Below are 26,068 nucleotides of genomic sequence, written 5' to 3'. Positions count from 1 at the left end.
GCATTGGCAGGCAGATTCTTAACCACTGTGCCACCAGGGAAGTCCCTAAGCTGCCTTTTTTTAAACCAAAAGCAAAATGGCTTTATTAGCAAACATTTTCCATTTAAGTTCAAAATAATCAAATCATAATAACCACGAAGCTAGAATGGGATTGCTTCTGGAGAGGTTCTGATCTGGAGGGGGAGGGGTGTGATGGAGTCATACTGCTGGCTCTGTATTTGTACCTTTCAATGTTGTATGCTATTCCTATTCCAAAAAGACAAAAGCTCATTTAAAAAACAGAACGCCAAAATAGTTTACAAAATAATAACTTCTGTAAATGTGCCTCTCTGGAAATTGTTGTCTTCTGTTACTTCTGTTACAAATGTCCATGGTTAACAGTGTGTTTTGCTTCCTTCTTCATCTAGATTTTTCATCAAAATATTACTCTTAAAAATGTCACTGTTTTCTAAACATGTAAGAAGATCAGTTGTTATCATTTTATACTTTAAATCAAGCAAAAAGATTACTTATAAAATAATTTCTACTTGTGAGGGCAATTCTTGTTTTGAGTAAACAGTCTGTAACTTTACTATGTATTTGGAGCATATTATGATAACTGTAGTAGGGGGGTTTTTTGTTTGGTTTTGGTAATCTTTGACATAATTAGGGTAAGTTAAGTTTAGTTACCAAACTATTTTGACAGTACCTAAATTTGCTTACAGTTTCAGTGAAATAGATTCTTAGAAGATTTCTTTATTCCTTCCAGAGTGTTTTTATATTTGTTGGTTACTTAAACTTTCTCCAAGGGGTAGATGCACATGCACAGAGCAGCTTGTACAGCCTTTAGGAAGAGCTAACAGACATTGAGAATCCGGATGTGATCATCCGTCCTTCTGCCTCAGTTTTAAACTCAAAAAGAATGTTGAAAAGTCATCCTTCTTGAGATTGTTCATTTCAGATGAACAAGTTAGTTCAGAAATTTCCTACGTGAAAAGTGACTCCATCTTTTGCACTTGCTAGGATTAAAACATTGTTTCTCCAGTCACTTTCCAAAAATATATGGTCTTTGTAACACTAGGGGTGTTAATAACCTTAATACAAAGGCTCGGTGCAGTAATTTTGCAAGAAGTAGAAACCAGATTTCTTTTTGCAAGACTTCTCGGCATGTTTTCTATGTAACTGTGTTTTATGTGTTTTAATTTTCTATGTTTTTTATGTGTTTTTTTAATTAATGTGTTTTAGTTTTCTATGTTAATGTCCTCTCATCCAGAGGAGAGAATATAGTCTTCTATTCTTTTCCCTTAACCTCTTTTTCTAATAGGACAGATAATGCTTTGATTCTCTCTCCTCTAGAGAAATATGGTAGGTCCTCAAAATATGAATATTATCGTGCTGTGACTACTTCTATTTTGGAATGCTACCTGATAACATCAGTGTTACCAATGTTTAGTAATTTGTAATTATTAGATGAAAGGGTATTATGAGAATTATTTCCGATAGAGTATATATTGTGTTGTTAGACACCCTGGCCTTCAGTATTTTCATATCTTTCCCTGCTCTACAAAGAATTTTCTATGAGTTCTTAGGATACATAGAATATTATAAAATTAGATTATGTAAATTAGGATTTGAAAAAATATAAGATAGGAAGAAATATTTGATAGTCTGACAACAGAATCTTAGGCAATTAAATTAATATTGGCATAACAATCATAGGCTCTGAGCAGGAGGAAACTTGAGTTACAAAACTCATAATTTCAAAGGAAAGAAAGTCATTAATTCTCAGGGAAATATAGTTTTTCTCTACATTGGGTTTGAAAGTTTTTACCCAAATACGTAGAGAGAACATGGAGTACTGCCATGGAGGAAATCTTCACCACCTTTATAATGTAGTCACTGGTGTGTTCATTCAGTAGTTTCTTTTTCTTTTTTTTTTTATAATATTTTTTTTATTTTTGGCTGCATTGGGTCTTCGTTGCTGCACGCAGGCTTTATCTAGCCGTGGTGAGGGGGGCTACTCTTCGTTGCTGTGCGTGGGCTTCTCATTGCAGTGGCTTCTCTTTGTTGCAGAGCACGGGCTCTAGGCATGCAGGTTTCTGTAGTTGTGGTGCGTGGGCTCCGTAGTTGTGGCGCACGGGCTTAGTTGCTCTGCAGCATGTGGGATCTTCCCGAACCAGGGATCAAACCCGTGCTCCCTGCAATGGCAGGCGGATTCTTAACCACTGCACCACCAGGGAAGTCCTCAGTAATTTCTTAATGCAATCTCAGTGTGACTTGCTGAATGAGTCTCAGCAGTAATGTCTTCATAACTGTGATGCTCTAGCAGTTTTCTGAATATAAACCTTTGGGGAGACCCCTCTTGTGCTATTTACTTTTTCCCTTCATTTCCTCTCAGCTCCCTCCAGTTCTTTGCCCATTCAGGCAACTCCAACAGGGTTTCTTACCCAGCTCAAGTGCAGTCTCCTTGTTAGTTTATGTGATGCGGTACAGTCCCTCCATGCACTGTAGGACCTCGGAGTTCAGGGTTACATTGACTCACTCATTTGGCCCCTAACCCGTTGGGTTCCTTTGTAGTTTTATCAATTTTTGATCCTCTGTAGCTTTTGAGTAGCAGTTACATTATTGTTACCATGTACACCTAAGACTGATAAATACTGACACTTGAGAATCTGAAACCTAAGTAAAGATAAAATGGAGGTAAAAACCCAAAACAATGACTTAAAATGAATGTTAGGATGAGCTACTGGCATAGTCTTGTTTTGATGGACAGCTCTCTTTTTGCCGTTATTTAGGGTGTGGTTAAAAAATTCCTTATCTTTCTCTAAACCACCAGCAAATGCACATAATTTTTACGTTATCCTTATTCTGTGGCGATGGCATAATCCATTTATTCTGTGGTGATGGCCTAATCCATTTATACTTTATACTTTGAAGCTATTCTTTTGTTTAATGTTTCCCTTATAACATACAGCACTCCCTACCATTCCTTAAATTACATGGGATTTGAAAAAGGCTAAGACTTTCTGATAACTGAGTAACTTTCCATGGAAAGCATTAAATATCTCAAACATTGACGGTAAATTGTACTTAACTGAATTGGATTAGTTGAAAAGTTAATTTATTTACTTATTTTTTTAAATAAATAAATTTATTTATTTTTTGCTGCATTGGGTCTTCGTTGCTGCACGCAGGCTTTATCTAGCCGTTACTCTTCGTTGCTGTGCGTGGGCTTCTCTTTGCAGTGGCTTCTCTTTGTTGCAGAGCACGGGCTCTAGGCGTGCAGGCTTCAGTAGTTGTGGTGCGTGGGCTCAGTAGTTGTGGCGCACGGGCTTAGTTGCTCTGCAGCATGTGGGATCTTCCCGAACCAGGGATCAAACCCGTGTTCCCTGCAATGGCAGGCGGATTCTTAACCACTGCACCACCAGGGAAGTCCTCAGTAATTTCTTAATGCAATCTCAGTGTGACTTGCTGAATGAGTCTCAGCAGTAATGTCTTCATAACTGTGATGCTCTAGCAGTTTTCTGAATATAAACCTTTGGGGAGACCCCTCTTGTGCTATTTACTTTTTCCCTTCATTTCCTCTCAGCTCCCTCCAGTTCTTTGCCCATTCAGGCAACTCCAACAGGGTTTCTTACCCAGCTCAAGTGCAGTCTCCTTGTTAGTTTATGTGATGCGGTACAGTCCCTCCATGCACTGTAGGACCTCGGAGTTCAGGGTTACATTGACTCACTCATTTGGCCCCTAACCCGTTGGGTTCCTTTGTAGTTTTATCAATTTTTGATCCTCTGTAGCTTTTGAGTAGCAGTTACATTATTGTTACCATGTACACCTAAGACTGATAAATACTGACACTTGAGAATCTGAAACCTAAGTAAAGATAAAATGGAGGTAAAAACCCAAAACAATGACTTAAAATGAATGTTAGGATGAGCTACTGGCATAGTCTTGTTTTGATGGACAGCTCTCTTTTTGCCGTTATTTAGGGTGTGGTTAAAAAATTCCTTATCTTTCTCTAAACCACCAGCAAATGCACATAATTTTTACGTTATCCTTATTCTGTGGCGATGGCATAATCCATTTATTCTGTGGTGATGGCCTAATCCATTTATACTTTATACTTTGAAGCTATTCTTTTGTTTAATGTTTCCCTTATAACATACAGCACTCCCTACCATTCCTTAAATTACATGGGATTTGAAAAAGGCTAAGACTTTCTGATAACTGAGTAACTTTCCATGGAAAGCATTAAATATCTCAAACATTGACGGTAAATTGTACTTAACTGAATTGGATTAGTTGAAAAGTTAATTTATTTACTTATTTTTTTAAATAAATAAATTTATTTATTTTTTGCTGCATTGGGTCTTCGTTGCTGCACACGGGCTTTCTCTAGTTGCGGTGAGCAGGGGCTACTCTTTGTTGCTGTGCGCGAGCTTCTCATTGCGGTGGCTTCTCTTGTTGTGGAGCATGGGCTCTAGGCATGTGGGCTTCAGTAGTTGTGGTGTGTGGGCTCAGTAGCTGTAGCTCCTGGGCTCTAGAGCACAGGCTCAGTAGTTGTGGTGCATGGGCTTTGTTGCTCCGCAGCATGTGGGATCTTCCTGGACCAGGGCTCGAACCCATGTCCTCTGCATTGACAGGAGGATTCCTAACCACTGCACCACCAGGGAAGTCCTAAAAACAGCTTTATTAAGGTAGTTTACATATCATAAAATTAACCTATTTTAAGTATACAATTCAGTGGTTTTTAGTGTATTTACAGAATTGCACGGCTAATTTTAGAACAATTGTGTAAACTAATTTTTAGATAATGTAACAATCTAATTTTAGAGTAACCCATTACCCCCAAAGGAAACCTGGTGTCCATTAGTAGAAACTCCCGTTCACTTCCTTTCTACCCACTTTACTTGCCCCTCCCCCATCCCTAAATAACAATCTATTTTCTGTTTCTATGGATTTGCTTGTTCAGATATTTCATATAAATGGAATCATACCATATGTGGTCTTCTGTGACTGGCTTTTTTTTTTGGCGGCATTGGGTCTTCATTGCTACATGCGGGCTTTCTCTAGTTGTAGCGAGCGGGGGCCACTCTTTGTTGGGGTGCGCAGGCTTCTCATTGCGGTGTTTTTTCTTTTTGCAGAGCACAGGCTGTAGGTGCACGGGCTTCAGTAGTTGTGGCACGCAGGCCCAGTAGTTGTGGCTCGCGGGCTCTAGAGCGCAGGCTCAGTAGTTATGATGCACGGGCTTAGTTGCTCCGCGGCATGTGGGATCTTCCCGGACCAGCGCTCAAACCCGTGTCCCCTGCATTGGCAGGCGGATCCTTAACCACGGCACCACCAGGGAAGTCCGACATGTGAACTCTTAGTTGCAGCATGTGGGATCTAGTTTCCTGACCAGGGATTGAACCTGGACCCCCTGCATTGGGAGAGCAGAGTTTTAGCCACTGGACCACCAGGGAAGTCCCTGCACATTTTTAAATTGAGTTATTTTTCTTACTCTTTTTTAGTTGTAACATTTCTGTATATATTCTAGGTAGGAGAGCTTATATGACTTACAGATATTTTCTCCCCATCTGTGGGTTGTCTTTTCATTTTCTTGGAGTCCTTTAAAGCACAAAAGTTTTAAGTTTTGATGCAGTCCAGCTTATCTATTTCTTCTTTTCTCACTTATACTTTTGTTGTCAGATATAATGCAAGGTCATGAAAATGTATTACTACATATTCTTTTTTTTTTTTTTTGCGGTACGCGGGCCTCTCACTGTTGTGGCCTCTCCCGTTGGGGAGCACAGGCTCCAGATGCGCAGGCTCAGCGGCCATGGCTCACGGGCCCAGCCGCTTCGTGGCACGTGGGATTTTCCCAGACCAGGGCACGAACCCGTGTCCCCCGCATCGGCAGGTGGACTCTCAACCACTGCGCCACCAGGGAAGCCCACTACATATTCTTTTAAGAGTTGTGTAGTGTTAGCTCTTACACTTAGGTATATTATCATTTTGAATTAATTTTTTATATGGAGTGAGGTAGAGGTCTAAATTCATCCTTTTGCATGTGGATATTTCATTGTTCCAGCAACATTTACTGAAAAGACTTCTTTCCTCATCAAATTATCCTGGAACCCTCATCAGAAATCAATTGACCAGGGAATTCCCTGGCTGTCCAGTGATTGGGACACCACGTTTTCACTGTCACGGGCCTGAGTTTGATCCCTGGTCGGGGAACTGGGATCACATGGGCTGTGCAGCGTGGCCAAAAAAAAAAAAAATCAATTGACCATAAATGTAAGGGTTTATTTCTCACCTCTCAAATTCTATTCTATTGATCATTGCCTACCCTTATGGGAGTACCACACCATCTTGACTACTGTAGCTTTAGAGTAAGTTTTGCATTTAGGAAATGTAAGTCTTCCTACTTCGTTCTTTTTTAAGAAAGTTTGGCTATTCTGGGTCATTTGTATTTCCATATATGTTTTAGCTTCAGTTTGTCATTTTCTGCAAAAAAGCCAGTTGGAATTTTGATAGCTATTGCATCGAATCTGTACAATTTAGAGATAGTATTGCCATTCTAACAAAATTAAATCTTCTGTTTATGAACATGGGCTGTCTTTCCATTTATTTAGATCTTTTATTTTCTAACAGTGTTTCATAGTTTTTAGTGTACAAGTCTTGCTCTTCCTTTGTCAAATTTTTTTCCTAAATATTTTGTTCTTTTTGATGCTATTGTGAATGGAATTGATTTCCTAATTTCCATTTTGGATTGTTCATTGTAGTGTATAAAAATGTAGTTAATTTATTTTATGCATTGATCTTATATCTTTTAACCTTGCCAGACTGGCTTATTCTAGTAATAATTCAGCAAACTGTATTCGATTTTCTACGTATAAGTTTGCCTTCTCTCTATACTACCATTTTTACTCCATAAGTTACTTTATTTCTTGCTGTTTTTTATTTCAATAATCTGAAAGACCTGGAATTTAGGTTGAAAGAAAATTCTTATTCTCATGCCCTGTCAGGTAGATACAGATTATTTAATTTTTCTTAAGATATGTTGTCTACAGCAGATAATGCTAGTGCAAAGAATAAAGATGTGAATCCCAATTGTATTGTGTTTTGGCTTCATTGGAATAGGTGCTACCCTACAGATGCTGAACATAATTGTCATTTATAGCCTTAAATTTCTAGTTAGATAACTTTTATTTTATCTTGGTTGTATTTTGAAGGTATTGGGTTGGCCAAAAAGTTCCTTTGGTTTTTAAGTGAAAATAAAAGACATATTTTTCATTTTCACCAAGACCTTTATTGAACAACGTATTCACCATTTTGTTCCACTACCTTCTGCCATTTTTCAGGCAACTTCATAATTCCATCTTCCCAAAAGTTTTTATCTTTTTGAGCAAAGAACTGTTCCGGGTGCCTTTTACAGTCTTCCAGGGAATTGAAATTCTTTCCATTAAGAGAGTTTTGTAAAGACCGAAATAAATGGAAATCTGAAGGTGCAATGTCTGGTGAATACAGCAGATGAATCAGAGCCTTCCAGCCAAGCTGTAACAATTTTTGCCTGGTCATCAAAGAAACATGCGGTCTTGTGTTATCCTGATGAAAAATTATGCATTTTCTGTTGACTAATTCCGGACACTTTTCGTTGGGTGCTGCTTTCAGTTGGTCTAATTGGGAGCAGTACTTATTGGAATTAATCATTTGGTCTTCCAGAAGGAGCTCATAATAGAGGACTCCCTTCCAATCCCACCATATACACACATCACCTTCTTTGGTTGAAGACTGGCCTTTGGTGTGGTTGCCCCACGATCGCTTCCATTCCACATTATTGTACAGTATCCACTTTTTATCACCTGTCACAAATTTGTTTTAAAAATGGAACGTTTTCGGGCTTCCCTGGTGGCGCAGTGGCTGAGAGTCTGCCTGCCGATGCAGGGGACACTGGTTCGTGCCCGGTCCGGGAAGATCCCACATGCTGCGGAGCGGCTGGGCCGGTGAGCCATGGCCGCTGAGCCTGCGCGTCCGGAGCCTGTTCTCTGTGGCGGGAGGGGCCAGAGCAGTGAGAGGCCTGCGTACCGCAAAAAAAAAAAAAAGGAACGTTTCAGTAGAGAATTGCATGCACAAATATGGTCAAGAAAGTTTTTATCGCTTAACTTAATGTGGAACCCAAACATTAAAGCAATTAACATAACCAAGCTGGTGCAAATGATTTTCAGCAGTTGATTTGGATATTTTGAGTATGTCGGCTGTCTCCTGCGTGGTGTAACATTGATTTTTCTCCATTAATGTCTCGATTTGATCACTATCAACTTCAGCTGGTCTTACCCGACCTTGGAGCATCACCCAGCTCGAAATCTCCAGCACGAAACTTCACAAACCACTTTTGACACGTTTGATCAGTCACAGCACCTTCTCCGTACACTGCACAAATGGTTTTTTGCATTTCAGTTGCGTTTTACCTTTCTTGAAATAAGAAAGCATAATATGCCGGAAATGTTGCTTTTTTTCTCCCATCTTCAATATTAAAATAGCTACACAAAAATCACCAATTTTGATAAGTTTTTTTTTTTATGCATGCTGATATGACAGCTGTCACAATGCAATCTAACAAAATTGTTTCAAATGAAGTTAAGACAACTAAGTGCTACTAGGGCCATCTTACGGAAAAAAACAAGTGAACTCTTTGGCCAACCCAATACGAGATACATAGATTTAATTTATAAGAGATCTTTAACCAGAGACATAGAATATGCCAGGTCAGAGTCATAGAAGTAAGTTGTATACTATGGAAATGATCTGATTTTCATATCCAGTGTGGAAAGTCTGAGTAACTCAGCAAAATACACAGAAGTCTTGATAGTCTTTGAGTATTAGTGTTAGTATCTATCAGGCATTTGACATGAGCAAATATGGTCTTTGAATGAATGGTGCTTGTATAGGGAGATACTGAACTAGAAGTTGAGAAATCTGGGTAGTTCTTCAGTTTTGTGAAGAGCTAACTGGTTGTGTGACCTTTGGGAAATTATTTAACTCTTAGTTTCCATTTCCATCTCTGTAAAAATGAGGAGGTGTGGCTAAATGATGGCTAAAGTCCTTCTCAGGCCTAAAGTTCAGCATTCCCTCTCTTTGCTCTGACAGTTACACACAGATTGACTCTTGATCTCTAAAGAGACTCTCCTCGGAGAGTTGTAAAAATCTCGCTAAGTGACTCTAATATGCAGACAAGTTGAGAATCACTGTTTTAGAGACTTAAGTTATGGGCAGCTTGATGTCAAGTAATATTTTTTCAGGCTCCCATATTTTAGAAATGAAATGGAAGAATGATTATGGAAATAGCAAGAGTGAGAATAATAATAGAACAAGAAATTACTGTATTTTATGGTTTGTGGAGTAATTTGATATGTTAAATCATTGAAGCTGAAGAACAATTATGTGAAACTAGGAAGTGTAATCCCCATTTAACAAATGATAAAATTGGAATTCAGAGACATTAAGTGACTTGCTCAAGGTTACTGTGCTACTAAAATGGAGTCTGAGGGGCCTCCCTGGTGGCGCAGTGGTTGAGAGTCCGCCTGCCGATGCAGGGGACACGTGTTCGTGCCCCGGTCCGCGAAGATCCCACATGCTGCGGAGCGGCTGGGCCCGTGAGCCATGGTCGCTGGGCCTGCGCGTCTGAAGCCTGTGCTCCGCAACGGGAGAGGCCACAACAGAGGCCCGCGTACCGCAAAAAAAAAAAAAAAAAAAAAAAATTTGCATAAAATGGAGTCTGGGACTGGATTCACCATCTGGTATCATTCCTATTAACCCATCAGTTAGGATTATGTAGGATAGATAATCTCAAAGATTTTTAGTCCCTTCCATTATGTGTTTACTTGTCTTTGAAATGGGATAATTACTTACTTAGAATGATTTATAAGAGTTAATAATCTAAAGCTGTGGGTCTTTATTGCTCTTTAAGCTAATGACTACTTAAAAAAATTTTTTTCCCTGTGTGTGTGTGTGTGTGTGTGTGTGTATATATATATATATATATATATATATATATATTTTTTTTTTTTTTTTTTGCGGTATGCGGGTCTCTCACTGTTGTGGCCTCTCCTGTTGTGGAGCACAGGCTCACCGGCCATGGCTCACGGGCCCAGCTGCTCCGCAGCACGTGGCATCTTCCCGGACAGGGGCACGAACCTGTGTCCCCCTGCATCGGCAGGCGGACTCTCAACCACTGCGCCACCAGGGAAGCCCATATTTTTAAATATGGGTATCTAGCAACTAACTGTGGTGGCAAACAGATTGGGTAAGGGACAGGGTGAAACTAATTTCATAATACAGTAATTAGTTGAGTTACCACATAAAGAATGCTTAGGGGGATTTCCCTAGTGGTCCAGTGGTTAAGACTCTGTGCTCCCGGGCTTCCCTGGTGGCGCAGTGCTTGAGAGTCCGCCTGCCGATGCAGGGGACACGGGTTCGTGTCCCGGTCCGGGAAGATCCCACGTGCCGCGGAGCAGCTGGGCCCGTGAGCCATGGCCGCTGAGCCTGTGCGTCCGGAGCCTGTGCTCCGCAACGGGAGAGACCACAATAGTGAGAGGCCCGCAAGAGTCTGTGCTCCCAATGCAGGGGGCCCGGGTTCGATCCCTGGTCAGGGAACTAGGTCCCGCCTACCACAACTAAAGATCCTGCACGTGGCAACGAAGATCCTGAGTGCCACAACTAAGACCCAGTGTGGCCAAATAAATAACTAAACATTTTTTTAAAAAAAGAAGAAGAATGATTAGGTATTCATGTGGCTTTTGTTCCTTGGAGGTAATTGCCCCCGATACACAAAGAGGACCCATCATCAATTTCCCCTCGTGTTAATGGTGGTTGATGTAGTTTGTTATGCATCCCTTGCAATTTACTTGTTCCTTTCCACCCCCCACACATTTTTTTTTCAGTCAGGTTGGAAACAATAACTCATGGGTGCTATAGTACTCTGCTGTCGTATTATGCTCTACTTACCGTGTTGTACATTTGTGTATAGGAGTAAAACAGTCTATTCTTTGGAGCAATCATTTTGTATACTTTTTGGTCTCTGTGGCTATGGTTTCTATTATTCCTTTGCGTTCATGCCTTTTCATGCCTTAGTATTCTTGATAACTAGCCAGTTAATCATCAATGAGCTCGGCTTTGGAAGCGGTGCTTTGTGGTTGAGTGGCTGCAGAAGTTTCCTTCTCTCCTTCCTTCATTTAGGACTGTCAGACAGAACTGGATCTTTGGGGAAACCCTGTATTTAACTCTGCATTAACCCTTCTATCTTTCAACTTTCGGCTTTTGTGGAGCTGTGGGACAGAATAGCTATGGTGTACTTGTCTTGGGAGAGATAATTCTAAGAATTCTAAGAAAGATCACCTTGAGAAAGTCTGTTTCCTTAAGTAACTAATGTTTTTAGAGTAAATATTAGACATTGTCTATTTCTATTGGTTCACTGTGCTTTCTCTCCCTTTAGCCCCCCAGGTTCGCCCAATAGTCTTGGCTACTTCCCTACAGCTGCTAATCTTAGCGGTGTCCCTCCACAGCCTGGCACGGTGGTCAGAATGCAGGGCCTGGCCTACAATACTGGAGTTAAGGAAATTCTTAACTTCTTCCAAGGTTACCAGGTCAGTACCTTGAAGAAGAAAAATACTCAGTGCCCTTATTACTTAAGTTGATGTGCCTAAAGAATGCAGCCAGGAAAGAAGCAAATTCTCTGAAACTCGTGTGTACGTGTTAATAAATAAGATTTTCTTTATGAAGAACCAGAGTCAAAGTCAGGGGGACTAGTTGTCTGAGTGCTAACTTCAAACTCATCCCTTCAATACGATTGGGGCTTTTCCATGCTGTTTTAATTACTTCAGCTTAATCTATTGATGCTTTTTTTTTTTTTTCCAATTGGGCTGCTTTGAGAAAGCTCTTTAGGGCACACAGTGATGTGGGTGTTTCCATCTATAGTAAGATTGGCTAAGAAGGAATTTTCCTCAGACGTGGAATTGGAGTATTTAAAAAGTAGTCCGAGGCCTCTCTGCCTAATCTGGAAAAATGAGGGTGACTCAGTGAATCTTTAGATGGTAACTCCTTAAAATGAGCTATAAGATATTCAGTGAGTCTTTTATGATCTGTTAATTCTTGTGAAACTGATATTTACTCTTGTCAGTTTTTCTACGACTGTCTGTGTCCATCAGCTGTTCTTTGACTTAAGAACAGCTTGGTAAGAGCTCCTTAACAGCAAGCAAAATCTTCTCATTGTCATCTCACCTGAGCGGACACCTTTCCTTCCTTAAATCCCATGGTTAGAACCCGAACTCCTTCCTTTCCTGCAACGTCTGAAAATCAGTATCTTGCAGCCTTTTAATTGCGCTAAAAGCAAAAATGGTCTTTCCTCCTGGAGCTGAGTTGTGCTTGAGTCTTCAGAATTGAGAAGCACTTGTAGGCCTAATCATCAAATCCTAAAATAGCCCTTGAGCATTTACAGTACAGCATGATAAGGGCTGTGCCTGCAGGTGCCATTTCACTCTTAGAACAGGTTTACAAGCTCTTGGTATCCATGAATCATGGAGGATTGTGGAGCTTAGCTAAAATGATGTCAGTGGGGATGCCCCGAACCTACCAAGTTACCATGATGGAATATTTTTTGACAAATGAAGAAAAGCTGTGTCTGATAGTGAAGACTGAATGAAGGTGGACAAAAGTTATCTTTTGTTACTGCTTGGCTTGGCACATTCTTTCCAGAAGTAAGCTATTTTTCAGAGATCAGTAGATACTTTACTTCTTCCCTAAACAATTATGCTGCCTGTTGGAAACCCTTGCAGGAATAAAAATGTTACTTTCCGAACTTCGTATCTGATTCACTAGATTATGAAAAGAGTAGAGAATTTTACTGAAGGCTATTGAAAAGATTATTTAATCTCATGGGGAATACATTTGAGTTTTGTATTTTCTCCCATGGTTTTCCAGGTCTAGAAAGTATAAGCAAAGTTTCAGGTTTTAGTAGTCAGTTGAATTCATTTCTTTTGTTTTGACTAATTAACTTTTATTACATTCACACTGAATAGAATTAAGTGGTCGTACATATATATTGATTATGAGAGTAAGCAAAATTGCTCTTACTATGAAGAGTGCCATGGCTGGCTTTTGTGGGTATTTATTATACCACAAACACGTAATAGCAGCTATTTCTAGATTTATGGCTAAAAGGTTGACATGCTTCAAAATTAAGATAAACTGCTACAGACTGAAGTTATTTTATTTAAAAATTTTATTTACTTCTTTAAAAGATTTTTTTGATGTGGACCATTTTAAAGTCTTTATTGAATTTGTTACAATATTGCTTCTGTTTTATGTTTTGCTTTTTCGTCTGCGAGCCATGTGGGAACTTGGCTCCCCGACCAGGGATCGAACCCATAGACTCTGCATTGGAAGTCTTAACCACCAGATGGCCAGGGAAGTCCCTGAAGTTATTTTATCTTCTAGTAGCTTCTAGGGAATCATTGAAGGTTGGAGCAGACCTAGTATAATCAGAAGCACAAAGATTCTGTGAAATTATTTTGTCTCAAGGCATTTGCCTTCATTTCTGAAGTGCTTGGAATTTATGACCTGGATCAATAAAGTAGGATTACATAGGAACCTGAATTATCTAATTCAGTATATCATATTATTCTTCAGTAGTTTGAGCTTTAAGGTAGTCACAATGCATACTTTCAAAATCTTTTGTGTATAACCTGATTTCATATCACGCTTACATAAAAGCTGATATTTTCTACTGCGTTTAAGAGTCCTTCCTTGCCTTCTTATTTATTTTTGCCTGTTCTCAGTTATTTTAGTAATAGCCGCTAACCATGAGAGTCTAGATTCTTTTAGATATGGCTTTGTCACAAGACAAAAATCAATGGATGGCTTTTAAAAAAAATTGTTCTCAAGTGTAATCTGTGTCTGTCTCTACCTATGGTGCATTTATTGCTGTTGCTGATTTCATGGGAAGTTTTCATTTGATTGTTATTTATGATTCATCCTACATGATTATATAATTTACTTATGTAATTAAGCAAATCCTTGGTAATAATTGGTTGAATGAATGAAATCTCTTAATGGTTTCTGTTTCTGTCTTTTAAAAATATATATATATAATATATAAAATGGCATATGTTATTATATATAAATATATATATTATATATAAAATGGCATATGTCATCTTTATAAATGTTATTTTTAATTTTCGGATGTATGTTTCCTCTATCCTCAGCGAATTCTTTCTATAAAACTACTCCAACTTAATTTTTCCATACTTCATTTGGGGTCGAGGAGGCTGTAAAGTTGGAGAGGGCAAGGATTTACAAAAAGGGAAGAATTCTGATGCTAAAGCAAGATGCAGGACATGGGTTCTGCTATCAAATCTGCATTCTTGTAAAAGTACCCGAGTTAGGCCCATTGTGGTAAATGAGATTAATAGAATGAGGATTGAATTTACGAAGGCAAAAAGACAACTGTAAAAATATTTGGTGATGAGGATGTCATTCTGGTCATGGAAATAAATCTGTGTCTGTATTTTAGTTGATGGGCCTCTTATTCTGAAATGGGCTGTTAGGTATCCTTATATAAGTCCTTTAACTTTTTCACTTGCTCTTTTCATTAACCTCTACCGTCAATGGCTTTGCGTTTTCAGTAGTGCTAGTTTTTGTTTCTCCTCGAAGTACTGACTTTATTCATTATCTCCTTGGGCCTCTCACTGCTTTTTACTTGCTGCACTGCTGAGAGAATTAGTTTGCTATTACAAATATATCTAATGCTATTTAAAGTTCACCAAGTTATATAGAGATATTGGGCTTATTGTAGAATACCTTGAAAATAGTTGGTGCTCAAATATTTGATATCTAGTCATACTTGTGGTGTGATGGAAACTGTACTATTATCAAGATCTGAAGTGTTTGATGGCGTTGCAGTACGATGTTCTTTTTCTATCCACGTGTTCAATCTAACTTCCCTCCTAGTAGGGATTTTTATGGTATTTAGACGAGTTAAGTAAGAAATGACGACTTGGGATTAGCAGTTACATATATGGCTTGTATCAGTGTTAACTTGTTTCCTATGGTCTAAATGTCCTATAATTCAGTTGGTAGATCTATTCAGTTGAAATACTAACCATCCATAGTGACAATTTGTCCATCTTTTGATCCTGTTTGTTTTAACTTGCATTTTAGTATGCAACCGAGGATGGACTTGTACACACAAATGACCAGGCCAGGACTCTATCCAAAGAATGGGTTTGTATTTAAGGGCCCCAGCAGTTAGACCATCCTCAGAAAAGAAGGTAAGGCTCTATGATGTGAAAGTTAAATTATGAAGGGCCAAACACATAGAGGTCAAGAATCTCAAAGTGTTTTTTAGAAGTCAGGTGGCAGTTGCCATCTTCCCTTCATGTGATGTAAGAATGTCAGAAATCTTAGAAGGAATGGAGACTGGAATTAAGGTTGTCATCTAAGTAGATAGTATCTAAGCAACATATATGGAAAGACTTTTCCATTTGGAAATTTATTCATATCCTGTGGAATACAGGTTGGGTATGCTTTCTTTCTTTTGTTTTTCTTTTTAATTGAGGTAAGAATCGCATAACATAAAATAAATCATTTTAAAATATACAATTAAGTGATTTTTATCAACTCTGAAAGAAAATCCTATACCCATTAAGCAGTAGCTCCCAATTTCCCCTCCCCATAGACCCAGGCAACCAATCTGCTTCATTTCACGTTTTTGAGGTTTATCCACGTTGTAGTGTGTATCAGTACTTCACTCCTTTTTGTGACTGAATAATATTCCATTGTATGGCTATACCACATTTTGTTTCTTTTGTTTATCTGTTGATGGGCATGTGGGCTATTTCTACCTTCTGGATATTGTAAATAGTGCTGATATGGACAATTATGTACAAATATTTGAGTATTTTAAATTATTTTGGGTATATATCTAGGAGTAGAATCACTGAGTCATACGATAATTCTATCGAGTTGGTTACACTTTTTTTCCTAGTTTCATTTTTTTTTTAATGTTGTGGTGAAGTAATACATAATATAATACCATTTTAATCATTTTTAAGTGTATAGTTCAGTGCCATTAAGTACATTCACATTGTTATGCAAACATTACCACCATCAACTTTTTCACCTTCTCATACTGAAACTCTAAATACATTAAACAATCTCCTTTCCCTCTTTCCCCAGCACCTTGGGAACCATTATTCTCTTTTCTGTTTCTATGCATTGGACTATTCTAGATACCTTATAAATGGTATAACACAATATTTGTCCTTTCATAACTGGCTTATTTCACTTAGCATAATGGTTTTAAGCTTCATCTGGGTATACTTTTAAATATGCTCCATTCCAAAATGACTGTGAGGTTTTTGTTGCATGTCTTTCTTCTCTTTTAAACTAAATCTAGAAGACCCAACACAGCCATCAGTCAATCAATCAATCAGTCAATCAATAAAAGAAAAAAGTCACACTATCTGTCTTCTCATGTAGCCTAGTCCTCTCAAACCAGCCAATATTTGTTGACTGCCTCAAGAACTACAGTAGATATGCCTCTTTTTTGGGTCATAAAAGACCCCCAAGGACAGCTCACAGTCTATTAAAGATGCCCAAGTTTCCCTCCAAAGAAGGAGATTGTGATGGCGGGCTGGAAAGAATGCCTTCTCAGATGGCCAGGGTTCTGGTACCCCCCCCTTTCACTGTGAGTTCCAAGTCTCATACTCCTAGGATTTCAAAGGGTCAGGGTCAGCTCATAAATTTAAATCTGTCAACAAGTGCTTCTTAACTATATTTACAACTATATTTTGCATACATATGGAGATGATAATTCTTTAGAGGTGACATTTCCCTTCTCTAAAAATTGGGGAAAAATCTCTTCTACATATGTAACATTTTTGGGGGGTGAGAATTAGGTGGATTAATAAGTATAAAGTTATACAAACTAAAGTTCTTTATGTATACAAATAACTATTTTGTTGCTAAGATCACAATAATCATTACACGGGCAATGTTTTTGACTACTATCTACATTTCAGACATTTTTCAGATTTCACCAGTATTTCCATTAATGTCCTTTTTCTATTCCAGGATCCAGTCTAGGATTTCACATTTAGTTGGCCTGTCTCCTTAGTGTCCTCTGGCCTGTGTTAGTTTCTCAGTCTTTGCTTATTTTCTAGACCTTGACAATTCTGAGTTATGCTGCTTTTGAAGTCTTATGGGCTGTCCTTTAGTTTGAATTTGTTTAATGTTTTTCTTGTGATTAGGCTGGGGTAATGGGTGTTAGGAAAGAATACATAGAGGTGAAGAGCCCCTCTCATGAGATCTCATGATACGTAATATCTGTTGTACTATACCCACATGACCTCCCTGGTGGTATCAGTTTGATCATTTGGTAAATGGCTTCATCCATTCAGGCTGTCCTAACGCAATTCGATGGACTCGGGTGGCTTATAGACAACAAATATTTACTTTCTCATAGTTCTGAAAGCTGGGAAGTCAAGATAAAGTGCTTATAGTTTTCTTTGCTTTTTTGTGAAAACTTTTGTCTGTATACTAGGTATTTTTGGAGATTCTTGCAATATATTAAGCCTGGTATTCTCACAACAGCTAAATTTTATGCAAAACAAAACAAAACAAAACAAAAAATCTCCATGTAACTCATTTGAAGAGTGTTTTTTATACTTGGTCTCTTAAGTGTATAGTTTAGATTACTTTGTGGATTGAAAACTCATTTTTTGTTTCTTTTTTGGATCAATATTTTAGTTTTTGGCCCAAAAATTCAAGGTATCTTTTGTTTGTTTTTGTTTGCTTGATTTTAGAGATTTCAGTTTTGTTTTGTTTTTTAATTAATTAATTAATTAATTATTTAGCTAGCTTGCTAGCTGCACCCGGGTCTTGGGCACCCAGGGTCTTCGTTGCAGCATGTGGGATCTTTAGTTGCGACATGCAAACTCTTAGTTGCGGCATGTGGGATCTAGTTCCCTAATCAGGGATTGAACCTGGTCTCCCTGCATTGGGAGCATGGAGTCTTAGCCCCTGGACCACCAGGGAAGTCCCTCAAGGTATCTTTTGGATAAAAAATGTAGCTTTCAAAATTAGACAAAACTTCTGTCTTCCTCCTCCAACTAGTATTATAAAAATGGGCAAGAACAACAGATAAATGCTGATTCTATTGATTTAAATGACAAACAGGCTTTCTTTGATTAAAGAATCTGAGTTATGGGTTTTATTTTATCTTTAATATAAGGAAGAAGAAGCTGTTCTTCTGTCCTAACAAAAAAATCTCACCTATGAATTATACTTTCAGAAAAGAGATGTCAGAATTACTGGGAGGAAATAAAATATTACAACTAATCAGAATTGCAAGCTTTTTTTTTAAGGGGTTTAGGTTCATTCCATAGGGCATAACACCAGTTGGTGAAATCCAGATATCTTAAAAGAATTCTTGGTACATAGTACTTTTAATGACAGTTTAATGCAAAATACAACATTGTATGTCTTAACACAGACCTTACTAGAAAGGAAAGACTGATTTGTGGATACTTGCAGTTGTAGCTTCAAAATTGTCTTTGCATAATAGTGTTTGCTTTCCTGCAGCTAAAGGGGAATAGGAAACATTTTCTCCTTATTTGTCTGAGATCTTCTATTTTTTGCTGGCAGCTAGGAATGTGCTCTTTGCTAAATGCTAAAATTCCATTGGATACCACTGGGATTAAAAGGCAGGTCTGAGAAGGTTAAACTTTTAATTTCTTCTGAACTCTTCCACATTTTGACAAAATATGAAGGTATAATTTTCAGCATCTACAATGGTTTCCTACTAGAATACTAATAGTATGGGCTGAGAATGAGGAAGGTAGAATTCATTGACTCTGATAACAGACAGGTCCAGAGTTGACTGACTTGGCTGGATCCAAGGGCTCACTCTCAACCAAACTCTCTCCATGATGTACCCCCAGCAACTCCTGCCTTCCCACCCTTCCATTGCAAGTCCAGAGGAAGCCAGGAATTCAGTGTCACTGGCCCCACTTTAAGTCCATCTCTGAAACCACTGTGGCCAAGGATATGCAGGGCTCTTACTGGCTATATCTGAGTCACGTGTTGGGCTCAGCAGTAAAGTTGCCTCTTTATGGCCTTGAGATTGGGTGAGGGGCAGTCATTTAAGGAAAATCTGTTGCTATTGCCAAAAGAAGGACAAAATAGTTATTGGACAATAATGTTGTTGGGTCATTGATGGAGATTTTCTTGTCTGTACCAAGGAGGAGGTTTCAGTGCATAATGTTTAAAGCTAAATGTTAACTATGGTCACTTTGTAAACCACATTTTAAAAGCGAGTTCTAACAAATAAATGTTTCTCTGTTCTTAAAGTACCTGAATCTAAATCTCTACCAATTTTGGAATCTGTTCTAAAAGCAAATCTAGTCTTAACCACAGTTACAAACTGGCCATGTGAATAAGGCTGAACTCTGAACAGCTATCTTTATTTCTATCTTCATTTCTGTTTCTCATTTACATGTCAAAGTATACACATGCCTAGTTACAGTTTTCATTTTAAAGATTTTGTGTGGTGTATAAGAAAAATAGCACAGTGGAACTAATTTACATTCAAATTCTAGATCTTCCAATTATTGGCTTAATTGCTCTGTGCCTCAGTTTCCCCATCTATAAAGTGGGGATAACATGGTAATATAATAAGGTGGTTGTAAGGATGAAATAATCCACATAAAGGTGGCTTTTATCCATTAGTCACTGACATGTAGAGCTCATGTTTGCTACAGTGTCAGTGTCATTCCTCAGTGCTTCTTTTTTTTTTTTGGCTGCCCCACACGGCATGTGGGAACTTAGTGCTCAGACCAGGGATTGGACTTGCACCCCCTGCATTGGAAGTGAGGAATCCTATTGACTGGACCGCCAGGGAAGTCCCCTTTCAGTGCTTCTTACTGATACAAATATTCTTGAAATTTTAAAAAATTTCTTATACTAGAATTTAATTTAAAATTTTTGTCTTAATGGTTTATTTTTAAAATGGTATTAAACCTCTAGTATCAGTAAAATGTTCTGATAACTTGGGAACCCAGAATAAGGAATGAGGAGAATAGTCTCTTCACAGAAGAATTAAGTGGGGAGGTGAAAACACACACGTCATCCCATGCATGGTAATACAAAGGGTAGGGTATTGTGGAAATGCCAATTATCACATAAATTTCACTTGTCAGCACTGTATTCCCTGAGAATTTGCTGGGTAAATCCCAATTCTGTCTGTGTAAAATAAAAATTTGGACTACCTAAAGGCTTTTTCAGACCGTTTAGAATTCAGAATCTCTTTTTTTACGGCTACTAAGAATTGTAAAATTTAGAGACTATAATTTTTCCTTTGTTCATTTTTTTCAGTGTTTGAAAGATGTATGGTGATCCTGAATCCTTCAGACATAAGACAACTTCTAGCAACTTCAGGAGAAGTTTGTCTACACTCAGGCTGCAGTATTTTCAGCAAACATGATTGGACAGTGGGCCTGTGCCCTATCTTTTGATGGAGTGAAAAATTTGAGCCAGTGAAGCCAAATTCTTATTGCAAGCAGCATGCTTGGCTCCTTGCTGATTGCAAATAGGCATTTAAAATGCGAATTTGAAATCGGGTGTCTCCATTACTACCAGCTAACGTGGCATCATAGGTGTTTCCTAAGTTTTAAGTCTTGGGGGAAAAAAATACACCACTAGTGTCTACTATCTCCATCAGGAACTCTGTTATGAAAGCTTCATTTTTGTGTGTTCCCACTCTTTTCTCCCCATCTTCTGCACAATCACGTGCTCTTCCTAAGTAACTCAAGAATAAGGTCCTGGACTAAAGTCACAAACTTACAAAAAGAAATAAAGCTAATATCTTCCCAGTCTCTTGGCCATCACAGTGTCTTACAGTTAAAAGCCACCGAAACTATTTTTAAAACACCTTGGAAGAAGTGAGATGAAATGGTACACCCACCACAAAACATACATAGTTCAAAAGTTGGATTTTTTCTCAGTAGGTATCAATTGTAAATAAGAATGAACTAGGGGCCAAAATGTAAAACCAAAAATGAAGCAGCTACGTGTAGTTAGTAATTTCTAGTTTGAATTGTAATTGAATATTATGGCTTCGTATGTATTATTTTATATTGTACTATTCCCATTATTGATGGTTTGGACTTTAATAAGGAATTCCATAGTTTTTAATATCACAAAATGAGATATTTGAACAGTGTATTCTAGAAAGCAATATACTAACTAAAGTGAATGCTTGTATATATTAAGATAGCCTTAAAACTTTTTCTCTAATGCCTTAACTGTCAAATAATTAAAACTTTTAAAAGCATAGGGTTATAGTCAGCATGCTAGACTGAGAGGTAAACACTGATGTGGTGAGAACAGGTACTGATGCTGTCAGTGTTTAGCACTATGTGTTTAGCTGTGTTTATGCTCCAGAAGTGCAATATTAGACACTAGCTAGATAGTACTGCTGCCTCGTGTAACTCCAAAGAGGAAACGGGATTTGATTAATTGAGTGCACGTTTCTTTAATTTACTCATATTGTCCTTAGCTTGGATGCAATGCCATGCAGATTTATGTGGCTGCTATTTTTATTTACTTTGCATTACTTTAACACCTTGAATGGAGAGCCAAACATTCCCTCTTCACTGACCAGCAATGGCCCTTTAACTGCAGTAGGAGAAATAAAAAGAAAAAAGAAAAACCATTTTGTGTGAAAATTGGTGATAACTGGCACTTAAGATCAGAAAAATAGTTCTTTATACTTGGCTACCTTAAGATGCTGTCTGCCCAAAGCTCTGAAAGACTTTAAGATAGGCAGTAATACTACAATACTACTGAGTTTTTGTAGAATTGTTACATTTGATAATAAAACTTGCCTGTTTAATCTCAATGTTTGCATTCTGTTTTGTTATTAGAAGAGTTAAGGGTAATGGTGGAAGGGTGTGGTGGGTAAAGCCTTTTTTTCCTGAGGTGGTAGGATATTTACCTAAGTTACTATAAGTATTTGTAAAAGCTATCAATGATTAATGCACTTCAGATACAGATCAAACAACTATCCTTAGAACATAAATCACTGAGACTTTGATTTTGAAATTCTTAAGTTATGGTAGTGATAGATACTAATACGTGGTCCTTGCATCTTATTACTAGGGCTCTATTTGCTTGACAATTTGAAAACCTATTCAAGCCACATAAGCCTTTTTCTTTTTTAAGGATTTTTTTAAAAAATTAATTTTTGGCTGCGTTGAGTCTTCGTTGCTGTGCCCGGGCTTTCTCTAGTTGCAGCGAGCGGGGGCTGCTCTTCGTTGCGGTGTGCAGGCTTATTGCAGTGTCTTCTCGTTGCGGAGCATGGGCTCTAGTCACTCGGGCTTCAGTAGTTGTAGCACGCGGGCTCCGTAGTTGTGGCGTACGGAGTTAGTTGCTCCGTGGCATGTGGAATCTTCCCGGACCAGGGCTCAAACTCGTGTCCCCTGCATTGACAGGTGGATCCTTAACGTCTGCGCCACCAGGGAAGTCCAAGCCATTTCTTAAAAGCCATATAATAAGAGCTAGAACTTTAGTGTTTCTGAATCCCACATGCTCCTCCTTTATTCCAATCACTCTTTGCTAAAGCTGAGTTCTCCAATATTCTCTCTAAGCCAAATTTATTTAGGACCCCGGTTAAGTCTTGTGTGACTTACACCACTTTAGAGTTACATATATTGTCAGTATCACTTATTTGATGTATATACTCTATTTTATAGAGTTCAATTCCAGATTTAGGTTATAACCTCAAGGGCAGGAAGTACCTGTATTTCCCTCACATTTCTACATACATGTTCTTGTTAAGCATTCACCAAATGAAGTTTAGTTCACCTAGACAGTTTTTCAGTCTCAGTCCTTGCCAATGTCATTTATAAAAATGAAGCAATTTCTTTCCATTTTGTGCTTCAGCTTTGGGTCTCTGTTATCTGCGAGGAGGCAACAGAGCTCTCTAGGCAAGCTGAGGTTCCTTTGCGCTTTGATGTCTCTGGCAGGCATTTAACATTGTCCAGGCTATTCCTTGCCTTCAAGAAAAACAGGTTGCGTGGGCTAAGGGAATTTCCTATCTACCTCCTTGAAATAGCACCTCATGTAGTTGCCCTCCTCATGGCAGAAAAGGAACACAGGCAGTCAGGAGGGTATGGAATCGAGTAAAGCTGGTGGGGGAGGAAGAGACTGAGAATAGAGAGGACTTGAGTATATTAAAAAACCTTAAAGGTCCACCTCGTAGGTTTATAGTTGATTTCACAACTTCTCTTCCTCTCTCTGCTTCCCCTAGCTCTTTGGGGAAAAATTTTTTAACATATACAAAAATAGAATAATGACCACCATGTGTCTTTCCAGCTTCAACAATTATGAACTCAAAGCCAATCATTCCTATAGATTATGTAATCAATTGTATAATCTATTACATATAGGATTATATGTAATTATATAGATTATCCATATTCTTTTCCACTTTCCCCACTGCTGTATTTTTTTGAAGCAAATTCTTTGGGTCATGAGTAAAATGGAGTTCCAGGTTTAAAACTGGGCCACGGTAGGAAGTGCTCTTATTGAGAAGAGGAAAAGGATAAATAGGACTGAACTGGTGGAAGTAATTCAGTTTCCAGATGTCTTCTGTTTAAGGTTGAATCTCTACAGTTGTGCTCAGTACTCCATTCCCTAGCCCATGTGCTAATAAGAGACACAGACTAGACAGGAGGCGATGTAAACTTTGAGGACTGGAAGGCCACCAGGATGAAATTCAGGAGTAAGAGAGCACTGAGTGGGTGCCACAGGGAGAAATTGTTTTTCTACGTTTTTGCTGCCTCCTTTGTGTTATGTGAGATCTTGAAGGCCAAGATCCCAAAGGGTGGCCCGAGGGATAAAAGGTTCAGAAACAACAGCTTGACTTGCCCCTAGCTTAGGCCTAAGTTAAAGGGCAAATGTCCTTATTTCAATGTACTTCCCCTCAATTCCTTTATGTGGAAGGTGGAGGGATATTTGGGGCCAAAATCCAAGCTGGTAATCATTACCTTGGCAGAGTATACTATGAGCTACAACCAAAAAAGCCACCGAGAATATGTGTGATCAACAATAAAAAGCATTGTATTGGTTAAATGAATCTTCACAACAACCTATTACAGTAGGTACCACTATTATTATTTTTATATACCAGGAAATGAAGGGTAGGTTAAGTAAAAGATATCATGGTTGCACAGAAAGTACAGGAAAGGATCTAGAATATAAAGATCTGGAGACAGGCTGAGGTGATTAATGCTCTCCTAATTGCTTAGCTGCTCCTCTTTTCCTAGCATTGCACAAATACAGTCCATCGTTACAGAGTCACAGAGTAGTGCTTCATAGTGTTCCTTTGGTCTGCCTTTTTACTTTATTGCCAGTATGCCATTAATTCAGCTGCTGAATTATTCGATAGCTATGTATTGTTGCTGTACTAAAAGTGAATGTTGATAAATGGGTAACAAAGCTGCTTATTACAGACTCGAATTTGAGCCAGTGTTTTATAATGCGTATAAAACCAATATGATAGTAAACACCAGAAACATTTTTTAAAAAAAACCAATGTGGAATTCTCAGCTGGTTCTGGACGGTTCTCAGCCTGTGTGTGTGTGTGTGTGTGTGTGTGTGTGTGAAAGAGAGAGAGAGAGAGAGAGAGAGAGGGAGAGAGGGGGAGAGAGAGAGAGAGAGAGAGGGAGGGAGGGAGAGAGGGAGGGAGGGAGGGAGGGAGGGAGAGGGAGAGAGAGAGAGAGAGAGAGAGATTCATCCTTCCTTACCTGATGGTGTTTCTCATGATTTCTTCCTGAGCCACTTTCTCTATCTATTCTCTGGGCAAACTCACTAATTTACTTCCACATGCTTCTTTGGAGCTACCGGCTTCTAAACCCAACAATGCAATAGATATTTCCATTTGGAAGTCTCCCTGGGCGTTTCAATTTCAACATGTTAAAAGAGAACATATCTTTCTGTGTCCAAAAACCTTCTGGTCCTTGTGTTCTCTTTACTTCAGGAAGCAGCACCGCATACCACCAGGTATTAAAGGTAAGAAAGCCTTTTTTTTTTTTTTTTTTTTTTGCGGTACGCGGGCCTCTCACTGTTGTGGCCTCTCCCGTTGCGGAGCACAGGCTCCGGACGCGCAGGCTCAGCGGCCATGGCTCACGGGCCCAGCCGCTCCGCGGCATGTGGGATCTTCCCAGACCGGGGCATGAACCCATGTCCCCTGCATCAGCAGGCGGACTCTCAACCACTGCGCCACCAGGGAAGCCCAAGAAAGCCATTCTTAACTTCCTTCCCTCACCATCGTAGTCATCAGTAACTCTCACCGGTTCTTTGCCTCAGTATTGGATTCTTTATATCAAATTCTGCTTTCCTCTCTTGCCAGTACGTTTTTTTAAAAGAACAATCTTTTAAATTAAAAACACAGATCTGATTACATGTTTTTTAAACCACTTTACTGAGGTATTATTGAGATATAAAAAGCTGTACGTATTTAGCATACACAACTTGGTGAGTCCTTGGAGATAAGGCTATACTAGTGAAACCATCACCACAATCAATGCCACCAATATCTATTACCTCCAAAAGTTTCCTCCCACCCTCTTTATTTTTTGTGTGCATGTGTGATAAGAAGACAACAAAGTGATTATGTGCCCTTAAAATCTTATTAAAGGTTTCCATTTGCTGTAGGAAAAAATACCCAAATGTATGACTGCATGCTATTGCATGAGCTGACTCTTGCCTACCTCTTGAGCTTTTTTCAAGGCATTCTTCCTCTCACGCTCTACACTTTGTTGTACCTTTTCCAGTTCTTCGCAGGAATGATGCACTTTTTGTTTCCTCTGCCTGAAACACATTTTTTTCCTGTTATTCCTCTCTTCACTGACTGCTATGCAGAAATCTTACTTTTCTGAGGAAGGCCTTTCCTGACTCACTAGACTCTGTAAGATCTCCCTATAATCTGCTCCCCATGTTGTAACTTCCATCAAGGTAAAATGTGTCTTCTTTCCCCCTGTATCCTTAG

The 26,068-nt window shown here is 38.7% G+C and overlaps 1 protein-coding gene across 3 annotated transcripts in view; it reads left to right on the top strand.

Annotated features, from left to right (window-relative positions):
• The window catches only part of ESRP1 (epithelial splicing regulatory protein 1), a 58,535-nt gene extending 36,675 nt beyond the window's left edge, over positions 1-21,860 (top strand). The window contains exons 14-16 of one of the 3 annotated variants that reach the window (XM_079901446.1): positions 11,453-11,603; positions 15,178-15,287; positions 20,392-21,860. In XM_079901446.1, the coding sequence (XP_079757572.1) occupies positions 11,453-11,603; positions 15,178-15,252 (226 nt within the window). In that variant the 3' untranslated portion in view covers positions 15,253-15,287; positions 20,392-21,860. Of the gene's footprint in view, positions 1-11,452; positions 11,604-15,177; positions 15,288-20,391 lie in introns of those variants that run through there. The other 2 variants (XM_079901447.1, XR_013824507.1) reach the window with 2 other exon arrangements.
• The last annotated feature ends 4,208 nt before the right edge of the window (positions 21,861-26,068 follow it).

Source organism: Stenella coeruleoalba (assembly GCF_951394435.1).
Source record: "Stenella coeruleoalba genome assembly, chromosome: 17".
Lineage (NCBI taxonomy): Eukaryota > Metazoa > Chordata > Mammalia > Artiodactyla > Delphinidae > Stenella > Stenella coeruleoalba.
The sequence above is the reverse complement of the archived record's forward strand: the minus strand, read 5'-3'. Positions and strand labels throughout refer to the sequence as shown.